The sequence below is a fragment of the Thermomyces lanuginosus genome, assembly GCF_041956635.1.
Source record: "Thermomyces lanuginosus strain ATCC 200065 unplaced genomic scaffold VTN49scaffold_7, whole genome shotgun sequence".
In the NCBI taxonomy this organism is placed as follows: Eukaryota; Fungi; Ascomycota; class Eurotiomycetes; order Eurotiales; family Trichocomaceae; genus Thermomyces; species Thermomyces lanuginosus.
This window is the reverse complement of record NW_027192341.1, coordinates 902,571-916,566: the sequence shown is the minus strand read 5'-3', so window position 1 is coordinate 916,566 and position 13,996 is coordinate 902,571. Positions and strand designations below refer to the sequence as shown.

At 51.3% G+C, this 13,996-nt stretch overlaps 7 protein-coding genes and 1 non-coding gene across 8 annotated transcripts; 6 read left to right on the top strand and 2 right to left on the bottom strand.

The window, feature by feature from the left end:
• Positions 1-506: 506 nt before the first annotated feature.
• VTN49DRAFT_7809 (uncharacterized protein) lies at positions 507-2,030 on the top strand (the record flags this gene model as incomplete). Its single annotated transcript, XM_069416119.1, has 3 exons — positions 507-647; positions 717-1,096; positions 1,148-2,030. The coding sequence occupies 3 exons, from the start codon at positions 507-509 to the stop codon at positions 2,028-2,030; spliced, it is 1,404 nt and encodes a 467-aa protein (XP_069272170.1).
• A 1,279-nt stretch (positions 2,031-3,309) lies between these two features.
• On the top strand, positions 3,310-4,509 carry VTN49DRAFT_7808 (uncharacterized protein; the record flags this gene model as incomplete). Its single annotated transcript, XM_069416118.1, has 5 exons — positions 3,310-3,438; positions 3,492-4,099; positions 4,151-4,200; positions 4,261-4,319; positions 4,372-4,509. The coding sequence occupies 5 exons, from the start codon at positions 3,310-3,312 to the stop codon at positions 4,507-4,509; spliced, it is 984 nt and encodes a 327-aa protein (XP_069272169.1).
• A 130-nt stretch (positions 4,510-4,639) lies between these two features.
• Positions 4,640-4,990, top strand: VTN49DRAFT_7807 (uncharacterized protein; the record flags this gene model as incomplete). Its single annotated transcript, XM_069416117.1, has 2 exons — positions 4,640-4,757; positions 4,803-4,990. The coding sequence occupies 2 exons, from the start codon at positions 4,640-4,642 to the stop codon at positions 4,988-4,990; spliced, it is 306 nt and encodes a 101-aa protein (XP_069272168.1).
• A 31-nt stretch (positions 4,991-5,021) lies between these two features.
• Positions 5,022-6,216, bottom strand: VTN49DRAFT_7806 (ribosomal P1 domain-containing protein; the record flags this gene model as incomplete). The annotated part of the gene is made up of 4 exons (XM_069416116.1): positions 5,022-5,068; positions 5,148-5,361; positions 5,520-5,706; positions 6,116-6,216. 4 exons carry the CDS (start codon positions 6,214-6,216, stop codon positions 5,022-5,024), a joined length of 549 nt encoding a protein of 182 aa, XP_069272167.1.
• Positions 6,217-6,282: 66 nt separating this feature from the next.
• Positions 6,283-8,028, top strand: VTN49DRAFT_7805 (uncharacterized protein; the record flags this gene model as incomplete). The annotated part of the gene is made up of 8 exons (XM_069416115.1): positions 6,283-6,502; positions 6,567-6,648; positions 6,711-6,735; positions 6,803-7,081; positions 7,136-7,302; positions 7,358-7,571; positions 7,629-7,814; positions 7,873-8,028. The coding sequence occupies 8 exons, from the start codon at positions 6,283-6,285 to the stop codon at positions 8,026-8,028; spliced, it is 1,329 nt and encodes a 442-aa protein (XP_069272166.1).
• Positions 8,029-8,645: 617 nt separating this feature from the next.
• VTN49DRAFT_t8 lies at positions 8,646-8,717 on the bottom strand. The gene has a single exon. It is a non-coding gene; the product is annotated as a tRNA-Cys (tRNA).
• Positions 8,718-9,066: 349 nt separating this feature from the next.
• On the top strand, positions 9,067-11,511 carry VTN49DRAFT_7804 (uncharacterized protein; the record flags this gene model as incomplete). The annotated part of the gene is made up of 2 exons (XM_069416114.1): positions 9,067-9,111; positions 9,163-11,511. The coding sequence occupies 2 exons, from the start codon at positions 9,067-9,069 to the stop codon at positions 11,509-11,511; spliced, it is 2,394 nt and encodes a 797-aa protein (XP_069272165.1).
• A 1,040-nt stretch (positions 11,512-12,551) lies between these two features.
• Positions 12,552-13,636, top strand: VTN49DRAFT_7803 (uncharacterized protein; the record flags this gene model as incomplete). Its single annotated transcript, XM_069416113.1, has 2 exons — positions 12,552-12,623; positions 12,686-13,636. The coding sequence occupies 2 exons, from the start codon at positions 12,552-12,554 to the stop codon at positions 13,634-13,636; spliced, it is 1,023 nt and encodes a 340-aa protein (XP_069272164.1).
• Positions 13,637-13,996: the final 360 nt, after the last annotated feature.

The window sequence follows — 13,996 nt, the reverse complement described above, 5'->3', positions numbered from 1 at the left end:
GGACCCGGTGTTCTTGACTGGTCATACCAACTATCCTGGGAATCCCGGAGGGCTTGTAGCCCATCAACTGTTCAGGGTAGTGGCTCTAAGCACTCTATCATATCGTTCCAGGTTGTGAACGGCGGATAGATGAGGTGGAGCTTCGAGAAAATGACCATAATAACTCCGCATGTCACAGGCAGGACTCGGTTCTCTCGTCACATCTCGCTACTTCAAGCTGTCGTAAGAGATCAGTGCGGCGATCTTCTTCAGATTTAGTAAAATGCGCATCGTAAATCATGACAACCGCGGGGCAATTCCGGTTCCAAAATTTCACGAATACGAGGAGTCAGAATCGCCCATGTTTCGGAGGCTCTGGTCCGCCGTGTTCATGACTACAAGTTCAAATGATGGTAAGCATAGGTCTAGTAGTCGATAAGGTACTATTTCTTATGATTCCATTTCACTTGGGAACCGAAGGGTAACCGCACCGCAGATTGCATACAAGCAGAGAGCGATTACGAAAAATGAAGCTGAGAAAGAATGGCGGCGATAATGCTGCTGCTGCAGATCGAGGAAAGCATGACATTATCGGTTCATTGCCTCTAGAGCTCGTGATACATGTCGTGGACTATCTGGACCATATCGACATTATTCGAAACCAGAGGGTGTGGAACTCGCCAAACGTGCCTCGATGATAGAAAGTTATACACTATTCTAACGAGGATCTTTCCTAGGTCTCGAGGCGATGGCGCTCGATCTTCTCAAGCGATGTAGTTCTCAAAGCTATTTTGGCCCGAACACTTCCGGCTCTGGGTTTGGAACCAACAGACATCGCAACCGCTAACCCTATGACTTATATTCGATGGTTATATGGTTTGCAGTCTGCTCGCCCGGTAAGGAAGGTCTTCCTCCGCTGGCGAGGATCGTCAGTAAAGCCCAAGGAGATTCTGTGCGATTCGCGACGACTTTGCTATCTTATGGCGGACAACGACACAGAAGTCGTGATGCTGGAGCTAGAGACTGGAAAGAGATCGATCTGGACAAACGGCACAAACAGTCACATCCGAACAATCAGACTTTCTGGTCGCTATCTATTTGCGATTTCATGGGATAGGTATGATGACTTGTGTTTTTTGTATCGTCTAGGTAAACTAAATCCCGGTAGAGTTGTGACTGCGTGGGACATACCTACATCGCGAAAATTGGGAGAACATAAATTCCCTTGGCTCGCTCTACACATTACCGTCGCAAAGAGCATTGCGGTGATAAGAGCCTCGTATACGCCTGGTCCTGACTCTATCTGTGTCTGGGATTTGCATTCGGATCGAGTAAATGAGTTTGGCTCCTTTTTGTCTCGAATGTGCTTGTGTCATGCGAACGCGGATGAGAACGTGCTGGTAACATTCGTGATTGACTGGGACGTAGAACCGATCGAGATGCAGCAGACCAAGTGGTCGTTACCCGATGGGAAGCAACTGGAACAGAAGCAGTTCCGCCTCCCGATCAGAGGCTATCATGTGCTGGAAACTGATGTGGCCGGCACAATGCCCGGCCAGTATTATACCTTTGGCGACAAGACAACAACCCAGGCATTTCCTGAAGAAATTCCTCATTCTACGGCGCACTTCTCATATGACTATGCTGTCGACCAGCTGAGCCTTCGATGGATTGACTGCATCGAGCCTGCCAACGATTTCATCTTTGTGGCACTTTGCGGTTTTCTCACCCCGTACATCGCCTACCGTTGGGCGCAGCAACTCCGATCGATAGCTATCTACAACGCCGCAACTGGAAGCACAACCCTACACGCGTATCAGCTTGACATTCATGAAATCAGCACTCGCAACTTGTTGGGTGCCCGTTTGCCTCCGCCCTCACGTCCAAACGGCGAGCACATTCGTGGTAATTCTGTCTTAATAAGCTTCGGTGACCGTGAAGTGTTTGGCCTGGCTAGCGACGATGGAATGCAGCTCTGGTTCTTCAATCCAGACTTCGTTCCCGATCTGCCAGATGCGGAGCCTTTTCTTGCGGTGGAGGAGAGTGGATGATTCACAATATACCTACGTAGGTAGTGCTCACTTCGCCAATATATGTATCTGGGGTCCTGATGACGGCGAATGCGACATTCTGCTAACATTTATCAAATCGGGCGATTAGCACCTCTGCACTAGTGATATACTAGCAGAATACTACTCCGTGCACGCAGTGTGATGTTTGATGTTGATGGACGAGTGCCTTGGCGCTGAAATTCCTGTTGGGTTACTAGATAGTATTCCCTAGGTTATGATACTGAAGGTAAAGGCCTGGCCTTGCATTACATAGAGGGCAGTATTTACCTATGTTTGGAAGATGTTAGGGAGGCGATTGTGAGCGAGGGGACTGGCCACATCGACGTGCTTTGTGCTCGGCTCGGGTAGTATTGGACAGTAATGTGAGACTGATCCTCTCTTAATGCTTACTATCCAGCAGGAAGCTCCCGCTAGAGACGATAGGTTCTGATATCAGTATCGTTCCCATACCTCTGCCTGAGATTTGTGGAATTCCAATGCGTTGAATATGGCATTGACATTGACCTGAAGCTCGTATAGCGACGCCGCTTTGATAGCCTAAACCACTTTTTACAGGAGCTAGGGACGACTATCACAACATTCAGGGGCACGCCTCCAAAGAAACACTTCGTTATATCGTGGGTCCAGCAGAACTTTCAATGGAATCATTGAGCAAGGATGCAATCTGTCCAGAATTGGCCATAGGAGCCCATTTTTAATATTATTTTTTTTTCCCGTCGACCCGTTGCAGGATTGAAAGTTCTGTGGTGGCAATGTAAGTTAGTAGTTTGTTCAAGATGCCGTTGTTTCTTTACGTTCGACATTCAGGGACTGCAGACAGATGCAGATCGCGGATTTGCGGATCGCCACACCGCTTGAGTGGCGATTGACTCGCTCTGATTGGCTGGGAAAAATGAGAATCACTACTAGATTTGGCAAGAATAGAATTACAGTGTTCGCTTCCTGAGGCATGAAATCGGCCATCTCCGAATGACGCGAGCTGCAGGGACGGGAAGGAAAAGCTTGATATCTGCAGTTTTTGCACATGGGGAAAAAAAGAAAAAAAAAAAAAAGACCGCAGTTCGACGATAAGTAACTACTACAAGAATATTGGGACTGTGTCGCCAGCTCCATTCTCAATACTCCACCAATGTGACCGATTTGAATTGTTTTGCTCAGTGGACAAACGTACGAGTACAAACCTGCTGGCCCAGGGCCCGTACGCCATTGACCCTACATATCCCACCTGTGTCACTGCACTGGTAACCCGCCGGCCACCATGGCGGTTTTGCCTTTCTTCGCGAGCATCGCAGAAGATGCCGCTGCTCCAGCCGTGACTCTTACTGCCCGCGAAGCGGCGTCCGGAATTCTCGGTTCGATATCATTGACATGCTGGGTGTTCCTGCTGGTATGTGAGGGCTAACTAATTGAGGCGAGAGGGACTCTAATGGCGTCCGGCAGGTCCCCCAGCTTATCGAGAACTACCGCAATGGCAGCGCAGAGGGTCTCTCAATGGCATTTCTCTTTGTTTGGTTCGTCGGCGACATAACCAATATGGTGGGCGCGATCTGGGCACATCTCGTCCCAGTGATCATTGCCATTGGCGCATACTTCTGCCTTGCGGATGGCGTCTTGATCGGGCAATGCCTGTATTATAACGCGCGTAATGCCCGCCGAGGGCGGCGCTTCAGCCATCGGCCGTCAGACAACGCACCGCCAACTCCGACAACCCCGCTGCTTGGAAGACGTCCCAGCGATGAGCTGAGCGGCCCACCTTCGCGCCGAAGGAGGTCTTCGGCATCGTGGCGGGAACACTATCAACGCAGAGGGAGCCATGCCAATCCTGATGACACTCTGGCAAAGATCGTTGAAGAGACGGAGTCGGGATCTCGAGCTTGGATCAAGAACGGAGTCAGCGTCTTGGCTATTGCGGGCATTGGGATTGCGGGTTGGACAATGGCGTGGCAGGCTGGTCTTTGGAAGCCACAACCGGCGGAATATGACGGAGGCAAAGAAATGGCTGTTGGGGCGCAAGTGTTGGGCTATTTCAGTGCTATTTGCTATCTGGGGTATGTTGAGCATTTCTTCTGCCTGGCCATCGAGCTAATGCAAGGCTCCAGGGCGCGGCTGCCTCAAATCTACAAGAATTTCAAAAGCAAGTCCTGTGAAGGTAAGTCAGCCCTTTGACTTCCCGCATGAACGTGTTGTGTGGCGCTGACTTGATGGCAAGGGCTATCATTGCTCTTCTTCATCCTTTCCCTTCTTGGGAACCTCACCTATGGAGCTGGTGTATGTACCCTGTCTCTGAAAAGTAACCCCGAGCCCCGCTGACAGGAAGCAGATCCTTGCACACTCGACTGAGAAAGACTATTTCATGAGAAACTTGCCGTGGTTGCTCGGTTCGCTGGGAACAATGGTGGAGGATGTTGTCATCTTCATTCAGTTTCGTGTTTATTCCAGAACAGCTGTGGACTCCTAACACAAAATGTTCCTTTTATTGAATTTTGCTAGGTTGCATGATTGCTGGGAATCAAAAAAAAAGGTTGTAATGTTCTACGCTTGTAGTAAACTTGGCATTCCATGGCACGTTCCTCGATGGAACATGAAACATGCGCAGGAGCCTCAAGATTGAAACTGATTTGTTTCCCATTGCCTTGATGGATTCATGTCTCATTCTGCTTTTTCATTTCCTTGCTCATACACCGAACATATACCACCCAGGTTCTCGTCCATGAACCATGATCAATGGCCACCTTTGCACCATCCTCCCAGCGTCCCAGAGTAACAACTACCCGTCATCACCAAGGGATGAAATATCGGATGAGGAAAGGACAAAGGCAGGAAAAAAAGCATTCCGTTGCGCAACCAAATTCTATCGAGTACAGCAGGCGAGGAGCGTGACTAAGGGAAGATCTGGAAAAGGCCCAAAGGAGGTGTATTTTCTTTTTCTGAGAAAATAAAGAACAAGGGTATATGCATCCGTTTTCCTTTTTAGTCGAACAGACCCAGACCCATGTCCTCGTCGGATTCCTCCTTCTCTGTAAATTTCGCAAACGCAGACGTTAGTGATATGATTGCTTGAAGCTGAGGTTGTTCCACTGGGAAATATCAACGTACCCTCCTCCTTCTTCTCCTCGGCCTTCGCCTCGGCCGGAGCGGCACCACCCGCGGCAGCGCCGGCGGCGGGGGCGGCAGCGGCAGCACCGCCAGTGCCGACGTTCGTCAGAAGCTCCTTAACATCCTTGCCCTCGAGAGCCTTGGCGAACAGTTGGGGCCAGATCGCCTCAATGTCAACGTTGGCGGACTTGATCAGGGTTTGCAGCTTGTCGGCCTGTAGGGAAACGTTAAGAGTTAGTCAGGGTAAAACAGACATAGAGATGCGCGCAATTCAATCGCTAGATATCCTCATCCTCCTCTTTCTTGTTTGTGGGCTCCGTATGTGGTGCCCTAGAACTGTGCGATTCGCAGGAAGGAACGGGGAAGACATACGGTGATCTCAACGCCATCATCGGCGAGGATCAGAGCCGCGTAGGAAACAGCAAGCTCGGGGGTAGACATGGCGATCGATTTATTCGTGGGCGAGAGGCAAAGATGGTCGATTGATGCCGAGCTGTGGGATTGACGGACGTGGGAGAAGAAAATGAAGGTCGCGAAATTGCAGCGGATTGGAATCACACTAGAACCAAGTCGGATCCCACCAAACACGGCAATGGCCCAAAGTGTGTGATTGCCTCGCGTAAAAACCCTCGCTTATCGGGGGCATGATTGTACTAGTCCGTATCAGGAATAGTATAAAGCTGACTCAGCTTTTTCCGGATAAAAGTCGGGCCGAGAAACCCAAGGTTCCTGACTCCTCAGGATCTGTGTGGAGCGGAGGGAGGCTGAAGAGGAACAGCACTCAGCAGTCCGTAGTACTCTCAGCTAAGGTCTGGATCTTGGCCAATGCTTCCAGAGGTCCTTCCTCTGTATGTAAGCTACTCGTTAATCATAGAAGCAAGAACTACCATTCTGTAGACTTCCATATCTGCACCCCTGCATCCAAAAGCAAAACGTCTATCGACTTCGAACCTACGCCTTTGCATCACTCCACTGGCCAGAGATCCGGACCACCCCCACCTTGGATCCCGCGCGAGCCATTATTTTCAAGGTGTAGCTCCTTCGTTGAAGAGACGCGGATATTGATCATTTGGACCTCTTGTTCGTCGTCTCAGTGTATGCGAATGCGCTACGGCCTGGCAATTCTCCCCACGCCATGGATTCCCCCGCTGTACCCGTTCCGCTCGATCCCCAAGAGCAGCCCATCCTCGACAGTTTGCTGCGAATCCGCGATAAACTGCTGCTTCTGAAGCAAGATAAATCTTCATACATCAAGTCTCGCGATGTATTGCCATTGTATGAGGACGTTATCACGCAGGTGGAGGCTCTGAACGCTATCCGCAATGAACAAGACCGTCTTCAACCACACAATCGATGTAAGCTGGAGGAAGAATTGCTAGCTCGTGCAATCATCGGGCTAAACAATTGACCTTTGCACAGTGGACTACGTTTTGGATGATTGCTTCCAACTGATTTCTCTGTTGTTCTTAACCGTTGGTCGCAACAATGAAGCTCCAGCTACGTGAGTTGGATCGCGCCTGTGAACGAATGAATAGCCTATCTAACATAGGACGCAATATTCAGATACTCCCTAGCAACCACGGTTCAGGTATGACAGCGTTGACCCCGTTAACAGATGTGTCTTTGTGGCCATCATTCCTAACGTTCTGGTACAGCGTCTGCTGGACCATCTCGAAGAAGCTGGATTCTACAGCTCCAAAGACCTCGAGTCAATTTCCAAAACCCTCGGCAACATGCGTCAGACCATCGAAAGGAGCAGGGATGCTCATTCGCCGCACCTTGTAACCCTCCTTGACAGTCGCCTTACGCGATGCCAGAAATCGTTGGACAGGTTATTCAAAGGTCTGGAGACGCTGTCCCCGGAGCTCGTCCCAGTGCATGAGACTCTAGTTTCCATATTGCGCTCCACGTCCGCAGCAAACACGCGGTCAAAGGTACGTTCGCGTCAAATCAGATGATTAGCGCACTCTAATCGCTGGATGATCCAGTTTTCGTCCTCCGAAGTTAAAGAATTGCAGGAGCGGTTGAAGGAAATCGATGCTCAAACAAAAGATGGTAATTTCGTCGGACCCGATGGAGAAATCCTGGCTGGCAATGATGTTGTAAAACCACTTCTGGAACGATGCTGGAGATGGACTGAACTTGTCTTAGAACGGTAAGCGTTGAGACTACCAGGATAGATACCGACTCATTGTCTGACTTTGTCCTAGAAAAGGTGTCATTGACGAGAGATTCAAAGAGCAATATTCTCGTCTGTTAGAGATCCGAAACCAGTTAGAGAAACTGTCCGTGACTCAAGCCTGGTCTCTGCGCGAGACGGACCTGTTCCAGTTTCAACGTAAGCTGGACCGAATTGATGAAACCCGCGTCAATGGGAACTTCGTTGATGCTACTGGTCAACCGGCAGACCTACATGCGCAGCGAGTATGGCACTCCACCTTTCTCTTTTTGGGCATTGGTAAACCGCTAACTTTGACTAAGACCCTCCTGTATTTGATTCGACGTAGCTATGGCTATATATATGGGCTGCTTATCTCGTCGGAGCCGGTTTCCGAAGCACTTCTGCCCATCTATAATCAGCTACAGACTCTTCGGCGCTGCCTGCTAGAAGTCAAAGAAAACGGCGGCGTTTCCACTGCACGAGAATTGTATCCATATAGCATGAAAGTATGTCCAGACGCACACCATCTTTATGCGATGTCTTGCTAATGAAGTTCTTCCCAAGCTTAACTCGATTGATAACATGCGTGTCGACGGCAAGTTCTACGTGGGCAACGATATTCCTGAAGGTCAAGCCAGCGTCAATGCACTCCTGGCAGAGTGCTACGACCTATGCTACGAGCTTCGAGCGGCCGTTGATGAGGATAAAGAGCGGGAATAATTGCACTACATGCTGATTTAGTATCTACACTTGTATATTCGACGCATTTGTATTGGGCTTTGGTCTTTTAATGTCGGAGGCTTTGGGGGTTTGTTCTGGTGGGCTCCAGGACTTTGGCAGTCATGGCGTAACAGGGACGCAGCAACGCTTGGTCGTTTCATTCGGTCTGATTTATTCTTTGGCGTGTAGGTTGCAGAAATGGATTCGATCGTATGATTGAATTGAACTACGCCAGTTTTTCTATCTATCCTGCCATCCGAGCCTTGGATTTCAAGAAAAGGCGCCGCAACACATCATCCAAGTCCGACCAAAACAAGAATATTTTGGCTATCCCAATTACTCCCTCTGGAAATCGTCGGCTTACTGACACTCGTATGAATAACCGCAGTATGCAAATGCTAGTACACCGAACTCAGAGACCTGTTGCAGGTACTCCGTTCTGTGGCCATTCGCGAGACTGTGTGAGTTAGTCATGACTCTCAATTTTTTGGACTCAAAAAGAGAAATTGAAAAATCATGACTCAATTTGTCTTTTCCAGTCTTAATTTGGTGTAAGCTTCAGATGCGCTGGAACGATGGTGTGTTCAGCAACAAAAAAAAAAAGAATGCCCTAACCGAGCCCTAACCCCGGATCGAACGAGGGACCGTTGGATCTGCAATCCACCTCTCTACCACTGAGATATTAGGGCAGTCGTAGGTAATGCATTGGCGTCGGAGCAAGTCCCGTATCAAATACCACTATAAAGTCACGTGATTTAAATATATATATTCACGTGACATGATCTTTTTGAAAGTGTGGAGCGCCGAGGTCGGCACGCCGGGGATGGGAGTCAGCCAATGACAGTGCGTGCAATTCAGACGCTCCGGAGTCCGGGGTAGTTTTCGATTTATCGACAAGGCAAAAAGCAGCACTGTTTGACTCCAGTCAATTCGAAGCGCAACACAAAGAGAGCACTGGACCAGCTTCCCCGTCGGTCTTGCATACTGTCGGGGACACCATCCTACCTTCTTGCTGCTAGTTGGACACCGAGGTACGGGATGGTAAGGCAGGTCGTTTGGCAGCGGGCGACAGCCTCTCGTAGGGTCAGTGTGTCCCTAGTTTTACCATCTGCCAATGTACTCACGGTTGGATAGCTTGCGAGCCGGCTTTTCTCGCAATCGCAGGTGCATCGCCGCGGCCTCGCAACAGAAGCGCAATCCTCGCGCATACCGCCATATCCCAAAATCATCCAGAATCTCGAGCAAGTCCGGCGCATACTCGGGCAACAGCGAGCGCTGACCCTGGCAGAGAAGATTCTCTACGCTCATCTGGACAATGCGGAGGAGTCGCTACTCTCCAACACCAACAATGGCCGGGATATTCGCGGCCGGGCAAATCTCAAGCTCAAGCCCGACCGTGTCGCCATGCAGGATGCGTCCGCGCAGATGGCTCTCCTCCAGTTCATGTCCTGCGATCTCCCGTCCACGGCTGTGCCGGCAAGCATTCATTGCGATCACATGATTGTCGGCGAGCGTGGCGCGGACACCGACCTGCCGGCGTCGATCCAGGGCAACAAGGAGGTGTTTGACTTTTTAGAGTCCGCGGCCAAGCGCTACGGTATTGAGTTCTGGCCGCCAGGTGCGGGCATTATTCACCAGACCGTGCTAGAAAATTATGCTGCCCCGGGCTTGATGATGCTGGGAACGGACAGCCACACCCCGAACGCGGGCGGTCTGGGGGCGATTGCCATCGGTGTCGGAGGTGCCGATGCTGTGGATGCGCTGGTCGATGCGCCTTGGGAACTGAAGGCTCCGAAGATTCTCGGAGTGCGGCTTGAGGGGAGACTTAACGGGTGGACCTCACCCAAGGATATCATTCTGCACCTGGCCGGAAAGCTGACTGTGCGTGGCGGAACCGGCTACGTGATTGAGTACCATGGCCCTGGTGTTGAGACGTTGAGTTGCACTGGCATGGCGACCATATGCAATATGGGAGCCGAAGTCGGGGCTACTACGTCGATCTTCCCGTTCTCTCCGGGACACGTTCCTTATCTCCGGGCTACGAACCGTGCCGAGGTGGCTGAAAAGGCCGCTGAAATTGCGGCCGATGAGCGAGGCTTGCTTCGGGCAGATCCTGGTGCCGAGTACGACCAGCTCGTGACAATTGATCTGTCAAAGCTAGAACCGCACATCAACGGCCCGTTCACGCCGGACCTGTCGGTTCCACTGTCTAAGTTTGCGGAGACCGTTCGCGAGAAGAAGTGGCCCGAGACTTTCGGAGCGGGTCTGATCGGAAGCTGCACCAACAGCTCTTACGAAGACATGACCCGGGCAGAAGACCTGGTCAAACAAGCGTCCGCTGCTGGCCTGAAGCCCAAGGCTGATCTCTTCGTCACTCCGGGTAGCGAGCAGATTCGGGCTACGCTGGACCGTGACCAGACACTGTCGACCTTCTCGTCAGCGGGGGCCACGGTTCTGGCCAATGCCTGCGGGCCGTGCATTGGACAGTGGAAGCGCACGGACGGCGTTAAGAAGGGCGAAGACAATGCCATTCTGACCTCGTACAACCGCAACTTCCCTGGCCGCAATGACGGGAACCGGCGGACGATGAACTTCTTGGCATCACCCGAGGTGGTGACTGCGATGAGTTATGCAGGCAGCACCACCTTCAATCCCATGACGGATTCCATTCCGACCCCCGATGGTGGATCCTTCCGCTTCTCGCCGCCCAAGGGTACCGATCTGCCGGAAGCCGGATTCGCGGCAGGAAACCCGAACTTTAAGCCCAGTGCGGCCGTTCCCGACCCCTCGGTAGAGGTGATCATCTCGCCCACGTCGGAGCGGTTGGCTCGGCTGGACCCTTTTCCCCCGTTCCCTGATCATGATCTCACGGGGCTGAAAGTCCTTTACAAGGTCAAGGGCCAATGCACGACGGACACGATCTCGGCAGCCGGGCCATGGCTGAAGTACAAGGGCCATCTGCCCAACATCTCCGCCAACACCCTGATTGGCGCGGTGAACGCGGAGACTGGCGAGACGAACGTAGCTTACGACGAGCAAGGGAAGCAACACTCTATCCCGGAGCTCGCGGAGCAGTGGAAAGCGGCGGGCATTGAGTGGCTGGTGGTTGCCGAGGACAACTACGGTGAGGGCAGTGCACGCGAGCACGCGGCGCTGCAGCCCCGATACCTCGGCGGGCGCGTGATTGTGGCGAAGAGCTTTGCGCGTATTCACGAGACGAACCTGAAGAAACAGGGCATCGTGCCGCTCACATTTGCTGACCGTGCAGACTACGACCGTATCGGTGCCTGCGACACGGTTGATACGGTTGGACTGTACGACCTGCTGCGGAATGGCGGCGAAGGTGAGATTAAGCTCCGTGTGACAAAGCACCGCACGGGCGAGACGTTCGACATCCCTGTCAACCATACGCTCAGCAAGGACCAGTGCGGGTTTATTCTGGCGGGCAGTGCATTGAACTTGTTGGCCAAGAAGGCGCGATAGATTTCAGGAGTTCCTTGTATCATAGATTTGATATAGACAATCTATACGGCGCAATGTATATGTGATTTTGCTCTGTATTGTCATATTTACCTAGGTACCTATTGGACATCGTTCGGCTGGGATTGCAGATCTTGGTTCTGCCCGTAATGGGGTCCTCCTGCCTGGTTCTACGAATTCAAATTAATGGGTTCTTGATCCTCTGCACGCATACGACATGGCGAGGGGAGAGTCAAACTGTCGGATTAAATTCAGAAACATGTGAAATTGGCAATCTCATGCAATGGATTGTCCACGTCGGCGGTTGACACGAGTCACCGGTTTGGATGCAAGGCCAATTGGTTTTCAACATAACTCGAGGACAGAGTAAGCATGAATATTCGATAACATTCTGCATTAGAAATCGAATGCAATAGGAGTGCTTTGTACTATGGCACCAAGAACGGTCAAGGCATTCCACACAGTTGGAACAGAAGGTGCAATCGATTCTTGGCGATCTTCTAATCGTAGGTCTACTGCCGGTCTAGATATAGCGTCTGACTACCTTCGCTACTTTCGGTATGGCGCACAGACTAGTGGGAACTTTCTTGCAGATCCGTCCACCAACCCTCCAGTAATCCAGTTCCCAAGTCCGGAGTTAAGTAACCAACAACCTCCAGTCAACGGAACAGGCGGCGAAAATAGCCTGCCCGACAGATTCTTCGAACTCCACAGATACCGAGAATGAACGAGAACCCACAATTTCCTGTAATCTCCCGAAAACTCCTGGTATGGCCGATGCCAGGAACATTACTAATGTATCCCACCGACAACGGAGTTTACGGAGTTGTTCGCGTTGACCACAAGGAACGTCAAATCCTGTTCACTACAAAGAACATATTGGATGACAAATCTATCTTCTGTTTACCAGAGTATATTGCATGAGTAGATATATAAGTATCCTTCGAAAAGCTCATGAAATGGCAGCAATCAGTTCTACAGTCACTTCTGCAATTGAGCAGGTTCATAGATCCTGAGGTCAACCACGAAGTAGCTCGACGACAATGTCGCGCATCTACGCAAAAGACCAACCATCTGGTTTCACCAACCGGATACGAAATGTCGCCATTGTCGGGGTATGTTACCATTCATCTTGACCGTCGCGTTAGGAATCCCTCGCTAATTGAGAACTTCTTAGCCTGGCGGATCAATGGCTCGGCATATTGCACAAGAGCTGGTCAAGACCGGTCAGCACGTGGTAACTGGTCTGTCCCGCAAGGGCAGTTCGTCCAAGATTCCCGACGGCGTCAAGGCCGTATACGTGGACTACGACGACGAAGAAGCTGTGGTGGAGATTCTTCGCGGACAGGACTTCCTCATCATCACCCAGGCCTCGCAGGCCCCGACAGAGCAGCAGTCGAAGTTGATCAAGGCGGCCGGCAAAGCCGGCATCAAGTACATCATCCCGAACGTTTTCGGCATCGAATACACCAACGAAGAAGTGATGAAGGACATACCCGGCGCCATGGAGCGGACCGTCCATGTCCACAAGGAGATTGAAGAGATCGGTGCTTCCTGGATCAACATCGTCAGTAGCCTCTGGTACCAACACAGTCTGGCCCTCGGTCCAGAGGCCTTCGGGTTCGATTTCAGCGAAAAGCGAATCACCTTCTACGATGACGGGAACGCGAAGATCAATACCAGCACCCTTCCACAGTGTGGTCGCGCCGTGGCGGCATTACTCAGTCTCAAGATCTACCCGGACGATGAGAACGATGAGAGCCTGACCCTGAGTCGCTGGCTGAATGGACCGCTGTTGGTTTCGAGCTTCCTGGTCAGCCAGAAGGAGATCTTCGAGAGCTGGAAGCGAGTCTCCGGCGACAAGGACAGCGATTGGAAAATTGAGTACGAGTCCACCCGCGAACGCTATGATAAGGGAGTCGAACGCATGAAGGGAGGAGATCCCATGGGCTGGGCGCAGTTGCTCTACGCGCGTCTCTTTGCCAACGGTGACGGGAATTATCAGGATAAACTTGGTTTGCATAACAAGCTTCTGGGTCTCCCGGTGGAGGATTTGGATGAGCAGACCCGGCTCGGGAGGGAGACTGTGGAAAGTGGATATTCTTACAAGCCCATCTCAAAAGGTTAGAAAGGCAATTACTGTAGATACATTTAGAGCTACACTAATGATAATGTGCGGTTGGAGGGGTCTCAAAGCATTTCATCCACAGTAAACCAATCTTTCGAATCGGGATTTGAGCCATTCTCCGTCGATACATGTCAGGCTAAAGCGCCTCCAAGGTATATTCTGTGCCGTATCTTGATAGTAATGTTCTGAACAAGGCAATTGTGGGATGATGTTTGACAAATTGTCTCGGCAACCTGCAAACGTACGAGTACGGAGTAGAGATTGAGATAATTCGACGACAGCGGACGGTCCGAATGATCGTCTTCCTTCCATAACCATTTTTAATCGCGCGGCGCTCGTCCCCCTGGCCCGGGGGGGGGG